The 16700-nt window shown below is 45.9% G+C and overlaps 2 protein-coding genes across 2 annotated transcripts; one reads left to right on the forward strand and one right to left on the reverse strand.

Moving 5' to 3' along the window:
* Positions 1–730: 730 nt before the first annotated feature.
* LOC115528071 (transmembrane protein 132B-like) lies at positions 731–8203 on the forward strand. The gene is made up of 3 exons (XM_030335847.1): positions 731–736; positions 6196–6391; positions 7299–8203. Exons 1-3 carry the CDS (start codon positions 731–733, stop codon positions 8201–8203), a joined length of 1107 nt encoding a protein of 368 aa, XP_030191707.1.
* Positions 8204–12054: 3851 nt separating this feature from the next.
* On the reverse strand, positions 12055–12700 carry LOC115528450 (ribose-phosphate pyrophosphokinase 2-like). The gene has a single exon (XM_032595403.1). It carries the CDS (start codon positions 12631–12633, stop codon positions 12073–12075), a length of 561 nt encoding a protein of 186 aa, XP_032451294.1. The 5' UTR covers positions 12634–12700; the 3' UTR covers positions 12055–12072.
* Between the last annotated feature and the right edge of the window lie 4000 nt (positions 12701–16700).

Raw genomic sequence — 16700 nt, forward strand, 5'->3', positions numbered from 1 at the left:
ATGTGTAATGCATGTAAAACGCTTATGTTCTGTAAATGTAACATGTATGTGAAATACACACTAACCCATAAAGCATGCATAGAAATTGTACCTATACTATGTAACATTAAGATACATAATGAATATATAATGCAAACAAACGCGACATATTTATATGTTATGTAAATATAAAATATGCATGAAATGCACAGTGAGCCATTAGACACAAATTATATGTAATTACATACATACTCTGTAGAGTATAATACTAATAATGGGATATATAATGCATCGTACTATGATATACATACAAATTGTATATAATTACTAGACATATATGCTCTGTATCGCATAATGCTAATAACACACTATACTGTATTGTAGTATAATATACACATTATATGTGTATACATATACGTACGTATACGTACATACTAATATATTATTAGTATTATACTCTACAGAGCATATCTGTATAGTCTTACAGTATATATAGTATATATGTATAGCCAAATACTATATTACTATACATAATATATATCACTATATATTACGTTGTGTATTTGTATATATAGTGACTATATATGTATATTAAACATGCACACAGAGTGTCTAACCAGCACAACCCCTCCTGTGACCACCCCAGGTGCTTTGCCCAACCCCCGTCCTGTGACCACCCGAGGTGCTTTGCCCAGGTCATGAGCTGAATGGCATAGGCACTGCGACCTGGAGTTAGGCAACTCTTGACCGTATGACGGTAAGTCAGAAGGAGGACCATCTGCTTCCGACCACAGTTGTCCACAGGTGAGTGAAACTTTGGATCAGGGGGGCGACTGCACTGTCTGCCCCCGTCTAGAATTATTCATACCTCTAAGAAGTCGGGCTCCTTGTAATGGCAAATGATATTAGAAACCAAAAGATTCCGGAGAAGTACCAGAAAAGCAATGAGTGGGGTTAGAAAAGTGTGCGGCAAAGGGCAGACATGCTACACGTATGAACACACATGTAAATATCTGTCGTTGCTGGGGCCGGGGAGGGTCAGGTAGAGACCCACGTCTGGGAGGCAGTGGAGAGAAGCCAGGGACACTCCTCTAAGGGGGGACATGGCCGCCCTCCACCTGCAGGGTGCGTGCGCATCCCAGGGCCCTGCACCTGAGGCGGTGGGGGCGGGTCTCATGATGGTTCAGGAGGCTCTAGCCAGAGGGGGCTGCCCTTGACCTCAGGAAGAACACGGCTGCCTGTAGACAGAACATCTGCAGAAATACCACCTTCCTGGAGACCAATTTCTCTCAGTGAAACTGCCAGGGTGGTGGGTGGGGCAGAACTTCTGGAGAAAAATCATGACCCGACACTCCCTGCTTTTCAGGATGAGAGAAGTTTCCTGTTTTAGGCTGGGTTTGCTTTGGCCTTTTCGATGGTCACTAATGGAACATTTAAAAGTCAACTTGTGAATCCTTTCTCAGATCCTGGACTGAACTTAGGTGGCCAGGGACAAACTTGAAACTTGCGGTGAATGCTTTCCATCTGCCCCGTTGATATCAGCAGGTGGGGTCCCTGTCTGCCCTGCAGATTGTTGGGGGGTGGGGTTTACAGGCACACCTCCCCCATGGGAGAGTGGTGATCTACATGGCCTGGGAGAATGGCCCTGGTGGGGAGTATTTACTTTCAAGAGACACGGGGGCCCACGTTCAAGCAGCGGACTTGGTTGCTAACAAAACCAAACCAAACAAAAAGCAGCGACATAAATTTGCTTTTATCATAGCTCTTCCGTAGCAGGTGTAGCCGAGTCTATCAAGAGACAGCCAGTATAAACACTCTGGAGGGAGAAAGAAGAAAACTTTCCCAAATATCATTGTAAATAAGTGATATTTGTTGTTTTGTTTTGACTTCAGAAATAGCTATCAGCTCATGGAATCAGGCGTTTCTGAGGCAATGAATCCCCCAGCATGGGGGCATAATGAGGGAGCCGATAACTGCCTGGGGCTGAGTATCTGATTTTCGAGGCAGAAGAGAAGCTGAAATGAGGAGACGAAGTGCCTATTCTATGGGTAAACAGGAAGTGGATTAGAGAGGAAAGCGTTTATGTCCCATGAAGTCTAACAGCCACTTAAGTGGATGCTATTATTTGACAAGACAGTGTGGGCTGCTAATGGCCGCTTCGCTTCTCTCCCTGCTTGGCAGCCGTGCAGACTGAAATGATAGAAGAGGAGTCCTTCTTAGTGACGGAAGGATGCAGGGCCGTGCACGCTAGGTGGCGGCCGATGTCCCTCTGGGAGACCATGGGCGACCGGAAGTAGGTCTGTGGCTGGAAACCAAGTAAATGTGCGAAGGCATAGCAGTGATGGTGGCCTCTAATGTTGCCCCAGGAGCCGATGCCATGCTGGACGCTGCCTGTGATATTGTGAATTACAACAGATCTGTGTTTTGGTCTTTGTGTTTGGTTCCTGGCTCACAGCCCCAAGACCCTTGGGATTTTCTAAGTGATGAGAGCGATTTTGAGCATCTTTTGTTATAATCGTTGATCTTCTGTCCTAGGCTGAGAGTCATAAAGGCAGAATGGGTGTTTGTTATTCATAATGAGCCCCTTTCAACCGCACAGGTTCCCAGCCGTCCTATCTCCCGCCTCTCCTGGAGCCCAAGCTGACCTCTGTGAGGTCCCCACTCACACCTGTCCTTGAGACGTTAATAACACCATCTCTTAAATTTTATTTTTTTTTAATGTTTATTTTTGAGACAGAGAGAGAGACAGAGCATGAATGGGGGAGGGGCAGAGAGAGAGGGAGACACAGAATCGGAAGCTCGAGCCATCAGCCCAGAGCCTGACGCGGGGCTCGAACTCACGAACCGTGAGATCGTGACCTGAGCTGAAGTCGGACGCTCAACCGACTGAGCCACCCAGGCGCCCCAATTCTATTTTTTAAAATACAATTTATTGTCAAACCGGTTTCCCTGCAACCCAGTGCTCATCCCAACAGGTGCCCTCCTCAATGCCCATCACCTACCCTCCCTTCCCTCCCACCCCCCATCAACCCTCAGTTTATTCTCAGTTTTTAAGAGTCTCTTATGGTTTGACTCTCTCCCTAACTTTTTTCCCTTCCCCTCCCCCATGGTCGTAACTTTCTCAGGATTCACATAAGAGTGCAAACATATGGTATCCGTCTTTCTCTGCCTGACTTACTTCACTTAGCATAACACCCTCCAGTTCCGTCCACTGAAGGAAATGGCAGGATTTCATTCTTTCTCATTGCCAAGCCATATTCCATTGTAAGCTGGCCTCAGGTCAAACAACATGGCATGGTTTGTTCCCCCTCCTGCTACAACCACAGCAGAGATGGGCACCCCCAATTTCCCAGGTGAGGAAAATGAGGATCAGAGCACGCACATGGCTTGTCTAAGTTAGTGTGGAACAGGGGCTAGTTCTGTTACATTTGGAGCTCAAACTACTGCTTCCCAAACTGCTGCCCATTGGAATCGCCAGGGGCTCTTTGAAATATATGGATGCCTGGCTCTAACCTCAAGACACTCTGATTACATTGCTGTGGGCTGAAACTGGGCAGTAGGATCACCCCCAGGCGATTCCACAGTGCAGCAAAGTTCTGGAACTGTTTCTCCGGCTGGGTGGATCCTGCACTTGAGCGAAAACAAGCTGGAAGCACGAGATGATGTCTTTGTTTCCTGCGTTCTGAGCATGAAGCCACAATTCTGGCAAAGTTCTGTGCCAGATGCCGGATGGCTGAAGATGTTGTAGGTGAATCTGTGGACACACACGTTTGGCCAGGAGAGAGCCACGTCCTGACATTGACATTTCATGACCACAGTCCCACACTTTCTGGAAAATTGAGGATATTTCAAACATCCCTAATGTGGGTCATGCTCCTTCTGATTTGTATTTAAATTCTAGTTAGCGCGCAGGGCAATACTGGTTTCAGGAGTAGAATTCAGTGACTCATCACTTACATAAGACATTGTGTTCATCTCAACAAGCGCCCTCCTTAATACCCATCACTCATCTAGCCCAACCCCCACCCACTTCCCTCCATCAACCTTCAATGTGTTCTCTGTCTTTAAGAGTCTCTTGTGGTTTATTTCCCTCTCTTCTCTCCCCTCCTTCCCATATGTTCATCTGTTTCGTTTCTTAAATTCCACACGAGTGAAATCTTATGGTATTTGTCTTTCTCTGACTGACTTATCTCGCTTGGCATAATACATTCCAGCTCCATTCACGTCATTGAAAATAGCAAGATCTCATTCTTTTTGATGGCTGAGTAACACTCCCTTGTATATGTACCGCATCTCCTTTATCCATTCATCCGTCAGTGGACATTGGGCTCTCTCTATAGTTCGGCTATTGTTGATAGTGCTGCTATCACCATCAGGGTACATGTGCTCCCTCAAATCTGTATTTTTGTATTCTTTGGGTAAATACCAGTAGTGCAATTGCTGGCTGATAGGATGGTTCTATTTTTAGTTTTTGAAGAACCCCCCATAGTGTTCTAGAGAAACTCTTGAGATCAAATATCTCTCCCTTTCCCCAGTGGATGCTAAGTTAAGACACACTTCATGGAAGCAACCTTCTTTCCCTGGTATTAGCGGCTGTCAACCACAGGACGCTTGGCAAAGTCGGGACACTTTTTGTTCGTCACATGTATGTACAGGTAGCTACGTGTTCCATCACACTATGCTTTCTCTTTTCTTAGACTATTATTGAAGATGTTTCTTAGTTATTTTAATAGGATGGCTGTGAAGAGATTATGCAGTGGATCATTATCTTTACAAAGTGTTTAAATATTCCGTATCACACCCCAATTTAGGGTTTGCCCAAACGTGATTTTGCAAACGCTGGTTTATTGATACTACATTAGTCTAGGTCTGAAACACTCTGGTTGCAAATTGATGCTTTATGAGGTGAAATGACTTTTTAAGGCCATGACGATTCCTTTTTCCACAGAATTTTCTCAGCAAGCTCAGTGATGCCACAAGGCTCTGCAATTGTTGTCTGATAAACATCCAACTACCCAAAGAGAAAGAGAAAGAATGAAATGGGGGAAGAAGGCAAGACGCCATTTCTCTAAATATTTTTAGGGAAAAGATTGTCAAAATGTAACCATTCATTTTGAGGAAAATGTCGCATTTTCTGTGCTGTAATGGGCCAACGCCAGCAGGGAGATAATATTCTTTAATTTGGGGGGCATCATCACTAAATGAAATCAAGGTCTTTGGAGAAAATAACTGACTAACCTTGTATAAATCAAAGGAAGTAAAATGTATTAGGTTGATCTATTTATAATTCCTTTTCACTGACGGGGTTGCAACTGAACATTAAAAAATGTTCTTCTATGCCATAGGCATTTCAGTGAATTGTCCTAGCCCAAGACCATCTGTCTGTCCTAAGATCACCAGGTGCAAATCTGTTGTCTGAAAAAGTCAGGTTTACTGACCTACTGCTCTTGGGGAGACAACACACACAGGAAATGTGGGAAACATTATCATTCAAAAGAGATAGATTCTGAAAGGAAGCTGGCAAGGGCTGAGGGCAGGCAAGGCTCTAATCAAGCAGAAAGTGGGTAGCTCCAGGCACACAGGGCTGCCGGCATCACTCTGGACCGTGCAGCGGACCCAGGGTCCTGCTGGCTAGCGAAACGCAGAACTCACATACGCGGGGAATGATAGGTTCAGAAACCCATTTTCTGAAATCCTGCACTGGTGTTGGAAATCAGACTTGCTTCTCTGCATCAAAGTGACTTAGGTCCTCCAGGCAAGAGAGGGACTCATCCTGCCTGACGACAGGATTTCAAAGAGCAAAGTTTCTGATAATCCTTGCGTTTAGAGAACAGTGTTTCACAGGGGTCAAAAAAGATAGCAGTCACCCCCAAAAGGGGTTGTTCTGATACCACAGCTCTATCGTCCCTGGGAGGAATGTTTCCTGCTCATGTGGCAGGTGACTTCACCCGCATCTGTCATCACAGCCGAATAAAGGGAAGGGCAGGGTTTGGCTTTCTTGGGCTGAGCTCGTTCCTAGTTTCCAGAAACTCATTTAGCACTGAGAACACACTTCAGGGTTTAAAGGATGGCGACAAAGAAATGCCTGAAAATAAGGCAGCCACCTGCTTACAAAGCCCCACTTTCTTTTGCAGGCATTTTACCGGTTTCTTTCCTTTTTTCCCCTCATTAATAATGTGTGGAACACACACTGGAGCTTGGTCGCTTCCTTTGAAGGTCCTCTCCCCGCTCTCTGACTCCATCCTGGCCGAGAAGACGGTGATCGTCCTGGCTGACCGCGTCACCATCGCCGACCTGGGCGTGCAGCTGGTGGCTGGCTTGTCCCTTGCCCTGAAGCCTCACAGAGCGGACAAAAGAGCCATCGTCTCGATGGTGGCTGCCCAGGACGTTCTTCGAGCCCCGCAGCAGGTGGGATCCCAGAGTCCTTTTGTCCCCGGTCGTTTGAGACCACTTCCCTCCCCTGCGCATCTGCAGAGGACATCAGTAGAGCACTTGTGTCTAGGACAGGTCCTTGAAACTCCTTCCTGCTTTCTATGCAGTCTGTCTCATCTCTGAGAAAAGTGTTCAGGACTTTGGATAAATCGTCCACAATTTTACACACTGACCATGTGTCCAAATACCACTTCGCAGCTGGTTATCTGTGATGAGGGGGCAGGGAGCACTACTGATAGACCATAACCTAAGGATCACATGTACTCACTTTTCCAAAATAAGTACTCATCAATACTTGCAAATTCTATTTCTGCTACTTAAACAAGTATGGCTAATGGACACCAGACATCTGTTGGTTTATAATAATTACGGGCAACTTTAAACCTCTGCTCTGTCTTTAAACTTGTAGCAAATCCAGTTGAATTATATCAAGGTCACTGTGTCTTTCAAGCATGCCCGTCCCCACACGACATCGTTTCACAGATACTTCAAATGAGCATGCCTTCCTAATAAAGAATGCTTGAAGTGACATTATCTTGAGCCTGATTAGCTGCACCTGAAATTGATTCAGATGCATCACGTGGTCTTTCAAACTCTTTGGAGACTTCAGAATCAAATTCTGTTACACAACATTCAATACGTTAATATACACAGCACTGCATTCACCACGGTCTACACATTTGCTCCTCACACCCGTACGGTTACAGCCCATTATTTACGCCAGTTTGATGTATGACAGCAAGTGATTCAGATTTTAAAACATATTTATTCTTCTCTGCTTCGTATTGAAAACATCTGTCATAGGAAACCACATGTGTGATTTATAAATCTGTGTACATGTTTACACATTTGAAGGAGATGAATTATAACATAATGCCTTAATTTCATTTTTCTTAGTTGTTGGATTTTATTCAGTGATGGTTCGGTGACACCCTTAGACATTGATGATCCCAAGGATTTTTCAGTCACTGTGTCATCATTGGATGAAATGGTGGTGTCTGTCCACGCAAACCTTCAGTCCCAATGGCCGGTTGTGGTTGCACAGGGTGAAGGGCAAGGTCCCTTGATTAAATTAGAGATGATGATTAGCGAACCCTGTCAGAAGACCAAGAGGAAGAGTGTTCTTGCCGTGGGTAAAGGAAATGTCAAGGTCAAATTTGAACCAAATGTTGATGAGCACCTAGGAGGCACCAACGATATCGAGGGCATCAGTCGGGAATACAAAGACCACTTCGGTAATTCCATACAGCGTGAAGGAAACCAGGAGAGAGCGGTTCAGGAGTGGTTCCAACATGGCGCCTCTGTTGGCCAGGAGGAACGTAGCAACAGAAGCACAACCCCACAGTACCCCCTGGAAGGAAAGGATAAGAAGTTGCTCAAGAGTGGCGGTCCAGACGCCTTCACAAGCCTCCCCACTCAAGGGAAGTTACCGGAACCCAATAATCCCAGTGACCTTACAGTGACCTCAAGGGGGTTAACTGACTTGGAGATCAGCACGTACGCTCTGCTCTGTGTCTTCTGCTTGGCCATTTTGGTCTTAATCAACTGTGTGGCATTTGCTTGGAAATACAGACAGAAAAGTTTTGCTGTGAACGAACAAGGCAACATCCCCCATTCCCATGACTGGGTCTGGCTTGGGAATGAAGTAGAACTTCTGGAAAACCCCGTGGACATCACCCTCCCGTCGGAGCAGCGCACAACCATGATAGATAGGGGGCTGCAGTTCGAGGAGAGGAACTTCCTTCTCAACGGCGGCTCCCAGAAGACCTTCCATAGTCAACTACTCTTTTAGAAACATGACTAGGGAAAAATCTAGTCCTCTCTTCAAGATCTGTTTGATTGTCATACAAGTTTCATTACCTGGGCCTTGTCACCTCTTTCCATTGACTGAGTATCCATGCTGCACGTTCATTTTCTCCACCTACCCTCACATCAGTGTTCAGGGGCAGTGTGTAAATTCATATCCCTACTTTATCTTTTCTAGTTTTCCTTATTTAGAATAGCTTGAATTATACAAGAGGCTTCACTTAATATATGAGTGTCAATAAAAGAGTGCTATTTAATAAGTTTTACATGAAACTTTTTTCCCACATGAATTTTGGGGAAATGTTGCCATCACAAACATGTTTATTGTGTTTCCTCTGGTCATTATAGCTTCATGGGGGAACTAATAGGGGCCCTTCTTGGGTGGGTCCAATCTCTGAAACTACTTCTAGCTCTATTTATGAAGCACTATGAGTATCAATTTTTTTGCACCCAATGTGACATCTAAAAATAGTGTTTCTATGTACAGAAAAGGAATTGTCAAGGAAACAGCTGCAGATGATGCTTGCCAGTTGTGTGAATAAAAGTAAAAAGAAATAAATAGATGATATTCCAATTTGACAGTATGTAGACATCCATCTATCTGATGACAAGTGAGATGTTCACAATTAGTTTTGTGGTAGAAACAAAACATCCAGGGCATCTGGGAGGTTCAGTCGGTTAAGTGTCCGACTTCAGCTCAGGTCATGATCTCACAGCTCATGAGTTTGAACTTTGTGTCGGGGTCTGTGCTGGCAGTTCAGAGCCTAAAGCTTGCTTGGGATTCTGTGTCTCCCTCTCTCTCTGCCCCTTCCCTGCTCATGTTCTCTCTCTCTCTCTCTCTCTCTCTCTCTCTCTCTCTCTTTCTCTCTCTCGCTCTCTGTCTCTCTCTCTCTTTCTCTTTCTCTCAAAAATAAATAAATACTTTAAAAAAATTCAAACATCCACAGGATGCACAGTGGAGGGAGGAACGTAACTGGCCTGGGTGCGAACACACATGCACACACAAACACACATACAAATCACAAAAGGAAATGGCAATTCCAAGATTGAGCTGTTGTTAGGGAAAACACAGTGGCTGTAAATCAGTGGCAAAGAAGAAAGAAATCACATAGCTCATAAAATATTGATTCTTGCATAACTTATAAAAGAAAGAAATTGCATAACTTATAAAATATTGATTCTTGCATAACTTATAAAATAGAAAACGTTACTGGATAAACCACAGGAATGGTCAGAAGCAAAAATATTCAGGGTAAGAAGATTAAGTACAATTTTTTAATACTAATTTTGAGAGAGAGAGAGTGGGTGAGAGAAAGGGAGGGACAGAGAGAGAGAGGGAAAGAGAGAATTCTAAGCAGGCTCCACACTGTCAGCACAGAGCCTGAAGCAGGGCTCGAATTCAGGAACCATGAGATCATGACCTGAGCTGAGATCAAGTGTCAGATGCTTAACCAACTGAGCCACCCAGGTGCCCCAAGTTCAATTTTATTAAGATGGAATAGCTGTTGAGTTGGACTTTGGGCTAGAATAGCCCTTCAGAGTCTCTGCTAAGCCATTTTACTTAGTTTACTTTTTTCTCTCAGAAAAAAGCTTTTTTGAAGGTATAATAAAAAAATTTTAAAGTAGTAGCATGATTTTATTGATGTGGTTTAGTACAGTGTTGGACAATCTTAAAATCCTATATTCTAAACAAATTCAAGCACTGCAAATGATATATTCTTGAACATAGTTGACATCTAACAAAGGCAAGTTCTAATATGAGCGTCTGTAAGTTGAATAATATAATTTAAGTTGGAAGATAGGCAGCTTTGGTATTTCTGAATTTCTCTGGCTCCCCTTTTGGCTGGATATTTGGGAGTCCAGCCCCGTTCAGCAGAGTTGGACAGAACCAATCTACTGGGCTCATTCATTCGTCACTTCAATTCATCATCACTTCAATTCATCATCACTTCAATTCATCATCACTTCAATTCATCATCACTTCAATGTTTCCAGGCAAGCAGCAAGGGATACCCAAGTTCTGGGATCGGGCCACTCCTGAGGTCACCTTCATCATCCTTTTTGAAGTGAAACCATCGAACAGTTAAGGACTACATTGCCACTGTGTATGGCCAAGTCTAGCCTAATCAGTTAATGTACCACAAGTACTTGAAAACAAAAAGTGAGGCTAAATGAGAGAAACAAACAGTTCATGATAATGACTACGCAGATTTTTTTTATGTGAAGATTTTAAAACTAGTTTTAGATCTTAGAGTCCATCTTAAGGTGAAATGATTACCTTTAAATCAACTTTTTTGCAGTCACGTCGACATGTCTACACTAGTATGCCTAGGCTGTCTACTCACGTGCACACATGACTACATTTTCAGTTGCCTGTGCGTAGAAATTCCCAGAAAGAGCTAGCACTCATTTATTGAAACTAAGAATCACATACATCGAAATAGGCTCTTTCCAGATCTCAAGTCAACTCTTCCTAGATAGAGCCAGTCCATATCGTAGGGCTGACACTATCAGGCTGTAATACCACTGTTTTCTCAGAAGCCTTTTTAAGGTACAGCACAATGCAATGACCAAAATGATCCTTTTAAATCTTGGCCTCTGCTGTAGTGAAGTCTGAAAGCTTAAAGATTGTGGTTCAAGTCTGTTAATGACTTAAAGATTGGATTTTGCCACCAGCAGAATCTAGAGCAGAGGGTCTCCTCTCTTCGAGTTTTGAGATTGAGTGGAGGGAGAGACTGTTACTGTAACCAGGGCTTTGTCTCTGAGGCAGATTCTCCTCTTTTGGGGCTGAAAAATTCAGGTGGTTGTGCACCAAGGTGCATCTAACAAAACTCACAACATCCTCCAAGAGGCACCTGCCACCGCGTTAACATGATCTTAATAGACCAATTAATGCTTACTTATTTATGCTTTTCTCGTCAGCCTTACCGACATTGTTCATTTAACAGTTTTAGTTAAAATAATCAGTTGACTGGGAGACTTGCTACTTTTGATTACAGAAGGCAAAGGCATAGGAAATTAAAATGGAGGATGGAATGTTCAAATATGCATTTGGTGGCTGTCACAAAAGTTCACCTTTTTATTATGTTAAAAACAAAATAACGATCAGACTAGTACGTTTGAGGGGGCTTAGGGGAGGCTGTGCTTTGGTGGAAACCCACAACATGAAATTCTCGGAAAAAAGGCAATGTAAAAGCTAGAGCTAAAACCAGGCCGTAAAATAAGACAGCGGGACGGGAGCCGCTCAAAGAGCTGTCCCCCCGGGATGGCCAGAGCACAGTGTGAGTACCACCAGTCCACTCACTGGGTCTATCTCGACACTCTCTCAATCAGATCTGTTGCCGAACTCAAATTTTTGGAATTTCAGAACGTGACACTGCAGGTAAGTGACAGTTGTAACATGTTTTTCAGAAGTGGCAATAACAAAAAAGACACCAAACTACATTGCCTCTGATATGGCTAATGTTTATCAGACGGTAAACGTGTCCGTGGCCATCTTAAGCCACATAAAATTTGGTCACATTAAGCACAATAACCCCAATGGTTCATTTGACATCTGGTTACTTAAAAAAAAAAAATAAAAATTCAGGGTGTTACAAATTTTCTAAGATTCACTCTGAAACAAAAGGCTAATTCTGCATACAGAGTTTTACCCAAATGTCCATAGGCATTATCATTATTTACACAGAAGGTTTCAATCTGAAGTCACCTTTGGGAACCTCAAAATATGTAAACTATGAACTTCCACAGTGGAATTATATGTACTTGAAAATTGTGGCCTCAAAATACCCACGTCCGGGATCTATAGCGACCATGGCTGAACAGGTAAGACACAGATTCAGCGTTGCGTGTTCTTCAGATCACCTCTGCCAAGATCATCGAGATATCAGTAACCTGAATCTGGGGACAGTGTCTCATTTTGTCCTCCTGCGGAATGGTGTTTGTGACCACAACAGCCTTAAAGGCGACATTATTTATTCTGGAAATAGCTGGCCCAGAGAAGATCCCGTGTGTGAGGACAGCATAAACTTTGGTGGCTCCAGCTGAGAGTAGCTTGTCCGTGGCGTGGCAGATGGTGCCACACGTGTCAGCCATGTCGTCCACGAGGATGACCACGCGGTCCTTCACGTCGCCCACCAGAACCATCCGGTCCACTTTGTTTGCTTTCTTCCTCTCTTTGTGAATCAGGGCAAATTCCACATTCAGCCTGTCCGCAATCGAGGTGACCCTCTTGGCTCCCCCGGCGTCAGGTGAAACTATGATACAGTTGTCCCACTCGGCAGTGTTCTCCCGGATCCACTGCAGGACCACGGGCTCTGCGTACAAATTATCCACCGGGATGTCAGAGAATCCCTGGAGGTGAGAGGCGTGCAGGTCCACGGTGATGATGTGATCTGCCCCAGCCACTGACAGCATATGGGCCGTAAGTTTCGCAGAAATCGGAGCGTGGCTCTTGTCCTTTTTGTCTTGTCGGGCATGCGGAAAACACAGGATCACGGCAGTCACCCTGGAAGGCGACGCGACCTTACAGGCGTTCATGATGAGAAGCTCCAGGAGGTTGTCGTTGACTTCCCCACAACCACTCTGGATGACAGAGACATCTTCGCCCCTCACACACTCTCACCGATCTCGACGCTGGTCTCCTGGTTGCTGAACTTCTCAGTGACCACCTTGCCCAGCTGCAGGCCCAGGCGGCCGGCCACGCGCTGGGACCGGTCCTGGTGGGAGCTGCCACTGAGGAGCACGATGTTGGGCATGGCGGAGGCAGCGGTGGCATTGGAGGCTGCGACGCGAGCGGGAAGGCGCGGCTCGAAGGTATAATAAAAATTTTTAACTTTTCTTACTCTCAATTGATGTTAGCAGAGAAAAATCTGTTCAAAATAACAGGAGCAAGAATGTACCCAATTCTGTACGTGCACATATAAGGGAAATGAATGGCACCAATGGTACGAGGGGCAGGAGACAGGAATTCAGATTTTTATTTTATTATGTTTTTATTGTGTATTTATTTTTGAGAGAGAGAGAGAGCATGAGCAGGGAAGGGGCAGAGAGAGAGGGAGACACAGAATCCGAAGCAGGCTCCAGGCTCCGAGCCATCTGCACAGAGCCCGATGCGGGGCTCGAACCCACGAACCGCGAGATCCTGACCTGAGCCAAAGTTGGGTGCTTAACCGACTGAGCTACTCAGGCACCCCAGGACTTCAGATTTTTAAATACTTTACTTTTAAGCTAAATCTTTAATGCTGTCTTTCTTTCAAAGACAGATCTTAAACAGAAATAACAAACTAGCATCCCAAATTTCTGGGTCTGTCCATTGGCACCTCATTATTATTCTATAATTTCAAATTATTTTGTCATACCAATTTTAATGTGAAAAAAGGAGGTCAGGCCAGCACCCAGTGGAAAACGACTGCTCCCAAAGCGTGAACTGTGTGATTCTGACCCTGTCTCCCAGATGCAACTTCCTGATCGTAGGAGTGGTTTTCTCCCCGCCTTTGCTCTCTTATCCGTGTGAGGGACGTCTCATCCCATTGGGAGTCAGTGGGTAGAACCTTCTGTTCTGGCGGTGCTCATGGCCAGCTCACGTGACATCACAGGTAGACTTGCGTATCTGAAGACCAACTCTAAGAGACGGAACTTGCAGGAACAGGGGTAGGAAGGTCCTACAGACTGGTCTGAGGCGGCCCTGTGACCCCAGGGGCGATGCCTCGCATAATTCACAGTGGAGCATGGCTTCATCTCCATCCCGTCGTCCCCGGGAGGGACCGTCCACCCCAGCTGCACTGCCATTTTCCTGTATCTCCTGTCTATAGGATGCCTGTGGGTTTATAAACAGGAGCAGATCACCGGACCTGCCCCCAGGAGCTGGAGTTCTGAGTCCTGAACATGTTACTGCTGGGGTTGAGGAGTAAGGTCGGTAAAGCTTGACTTTTTCAAAAATCTCACTGGAGAATGAAGCCAGGAGCCCCGAATCATTTGATGTAAAATTAAAAGGTACCGCACTGTGGGCCTCGAGCTTCTGAGGCTTTGCCCTGAATGCAAGAGTGTGGTGACATAGCAAAAAAGACTCGCTCATCCTTGAATTTTTCTGTTAGGAACGAGAAAGGGAGGAGCCCCTTAGTAGAGGAGCGACCAGGGATTACGCAGAGCGGTTCTGGACATGATTGCTGGAATAGACCTACGTCTCCGGTGAAAGCAAACGTGGGCATCTCACAGGATGCCTTAACCCTCCAGACCCTGGCCTCAGATGATGGTTCCTTTGAAGCCCTAGATCCTTTGCAGCATCGGTCTCTTTTTTTTTTTTTAAGTTTTTAATTATCTTGAGAAAAAAAAAGAGAGAGAGTGAGGAGAGCCAGAGAGGGAAGGAGGAAGAGAACCCCAAGCAGACTCTGCAGAGCCCGACACGGGGCTCGAACTCGCGAACCGCGAGATCGTGACCTGAGCTGAAACCAAGAGTGGGACGCTTAACCAACCGAGCCACCCAGGCGCCCCAGAACCGATCTTAATCATTGTTTTCAATCAACGAAACGGGTGTCTGTTGTAAAGTATGTAGAAAGCGTGGACATGTATAAAGGAAAAAAAAAAGTCAGAAATAATCACCAGCAGTAACAACAAAGATTATTTAGAAGGTGGCTGACGCTTGCAGAAGGAGCTTTTTTGTAAGCCTTGGGATAATTCCGAGGTTTCCCCCAGCATCCCCTGGAGGGGTGGCCTCACTTCTGGAGAGAACATGCTAATTCCAACATAATTATTCAAATGAAGTCTGCTCCTTCTCACTTACCTTATCTCCATTTGGATACTTGACATTTGGCTCCAGCATAATGGGAATTCGCTTCTGAAATAGAAGCATCTAAACTCAGTGACAGGAGGAGTCATGAGCAGTCAGCCAGGCGCATCCCCTGGAAAGGAGACGTTGGGGGTGAGGGGTGTTTGGGTGGTGGGTGGGGACACAATGGATGTCACACACACCCCCACCCCCACCCCCGGGGCGAGGAGCCTGTTGAAGGCAGCCTGCAAAGCGCGACACTTCGCTCGGCGAGCTCGCTCGGCTCGGGCGCAGGACAAACTCACGATGTGGACACGTGGCGGAGGGTGGCCATGAGAACGGGGACACGTACCGCGTCCCTGAAGGGGAGTTTGTGGAGAGAGAGAACGTGGGCACGTTCAGCGAGATACAGTCGCTCCTGGGCGGTCCAATCTGCTCCTTGTGCTAAAACTCAGCATAAAGTCAAAAACCGGACGAGGGCTGGGACCCCCTTTTCCAAACGGCCCCCCTTTCCCATACGTCTGCGGGGGTGTGTGTAACATTTAAGAAGCAAAAGAATAAACATTTTGGTATGAAACCACAGGGGCTCTAAATTTCGCCGAACTTTGACACCGACTCTCATCCACTTAGCAAAATTTTCCCGGGGTTATATCTGCTCTCGACGTTTCTTTGCCCATTAGAAGCCATGGGCTAACTTCGCTGGTTGCCATCTACATGACACACACCGCATCCTGAGAGGTGTAACCCAGCGTGGAAAAACGGACCTGAGTTATTAGTTCTGAGATGCAGCACCCCGGGGTCTGACGCCGTTTGCTTAAACTGAGCGGGATTTTAGTGGATGGGATACTCACATCGTGGGTCCGAACAAACAATTTCATCCAAAGCGCGCTATGGATAAAGGCCCTTGCTGCAGGATGGAATGACTCAGATTAATCCTGGTTAGTTTGTCTTGGGAGCGCCCCAGGTTTATGCATCCTTGAAGGCACAGAGGGGACAGGTGCTTCGATGAGAATTCACCTAAAACACTGTGGGTGTGAGAGGTCCGTCCCCTGGGTCTGGGGGCGGGGTGGGGGGGTGCCGTTTTGGAGACCAGGAGATGGGGGTAGGGAAGCAGGGACCTCACGGAGACAGTGGGGTTGAAATCCATGGGCACGCTAAGTCGGGAGACAGCAAGAACAGAAGACACGAGACGTTTTCCCTGGGGATAAACGGCGCCCAGCAAGCCCCAGCAAACACCACCTGTACAGAGCAAAACTGACTTCCTCGCTTTTATTTTGCAAACAGACCAGGTTAATCCCACACTGAAACCATCCGGAAGTCTCTCCAGAACCCTTGGGAAAGCGAGAACATCGAGGCAAGTGGGAAGGTGCATTCTTAGTTTCACAGCCACGTGGGTAGCCGAGTTTTACGGTGACGACATTAGGTGACAAGCCGTCTGTGCGTTTTGAGCAGAACGCTGGTTGCCCCCCCCACTTCGTGAGCGGGATTTGGAGGAGCCAGTGCGGGTGGGGCCACCCGGGGACGACCCCATCCAACAGCGGCGGCAGACGGAAGCTGCCTCCTGTCTCAAAACAGCAGTGATACTGGTTTTGCTCCCCTCAAAAGCCTCAGCCCACAGCTCTGTCTGTGTAAACACGACATGAGTGCCTTCTGAACTAGCGGCCATCTCTCCAGTCAAAACTATCCCGATTAATATCATGTGTATTCTCTACTTTAC

This window comes from Lynx canadensis, chromosome D3 (genome assembly GCF_007474595.2).
Source record: "Lynx canadensis isolate LIC74 chromosome D3, mLynCan4.pri.v2, whole genome shotgun sequence".
Taxonomy (NCBI): domain Eukaryota; kingdom Metazoa; phylum Chordata; class Mammalia; order Carnivora; family Felidae; genus Lynx; species Lynx canadensis.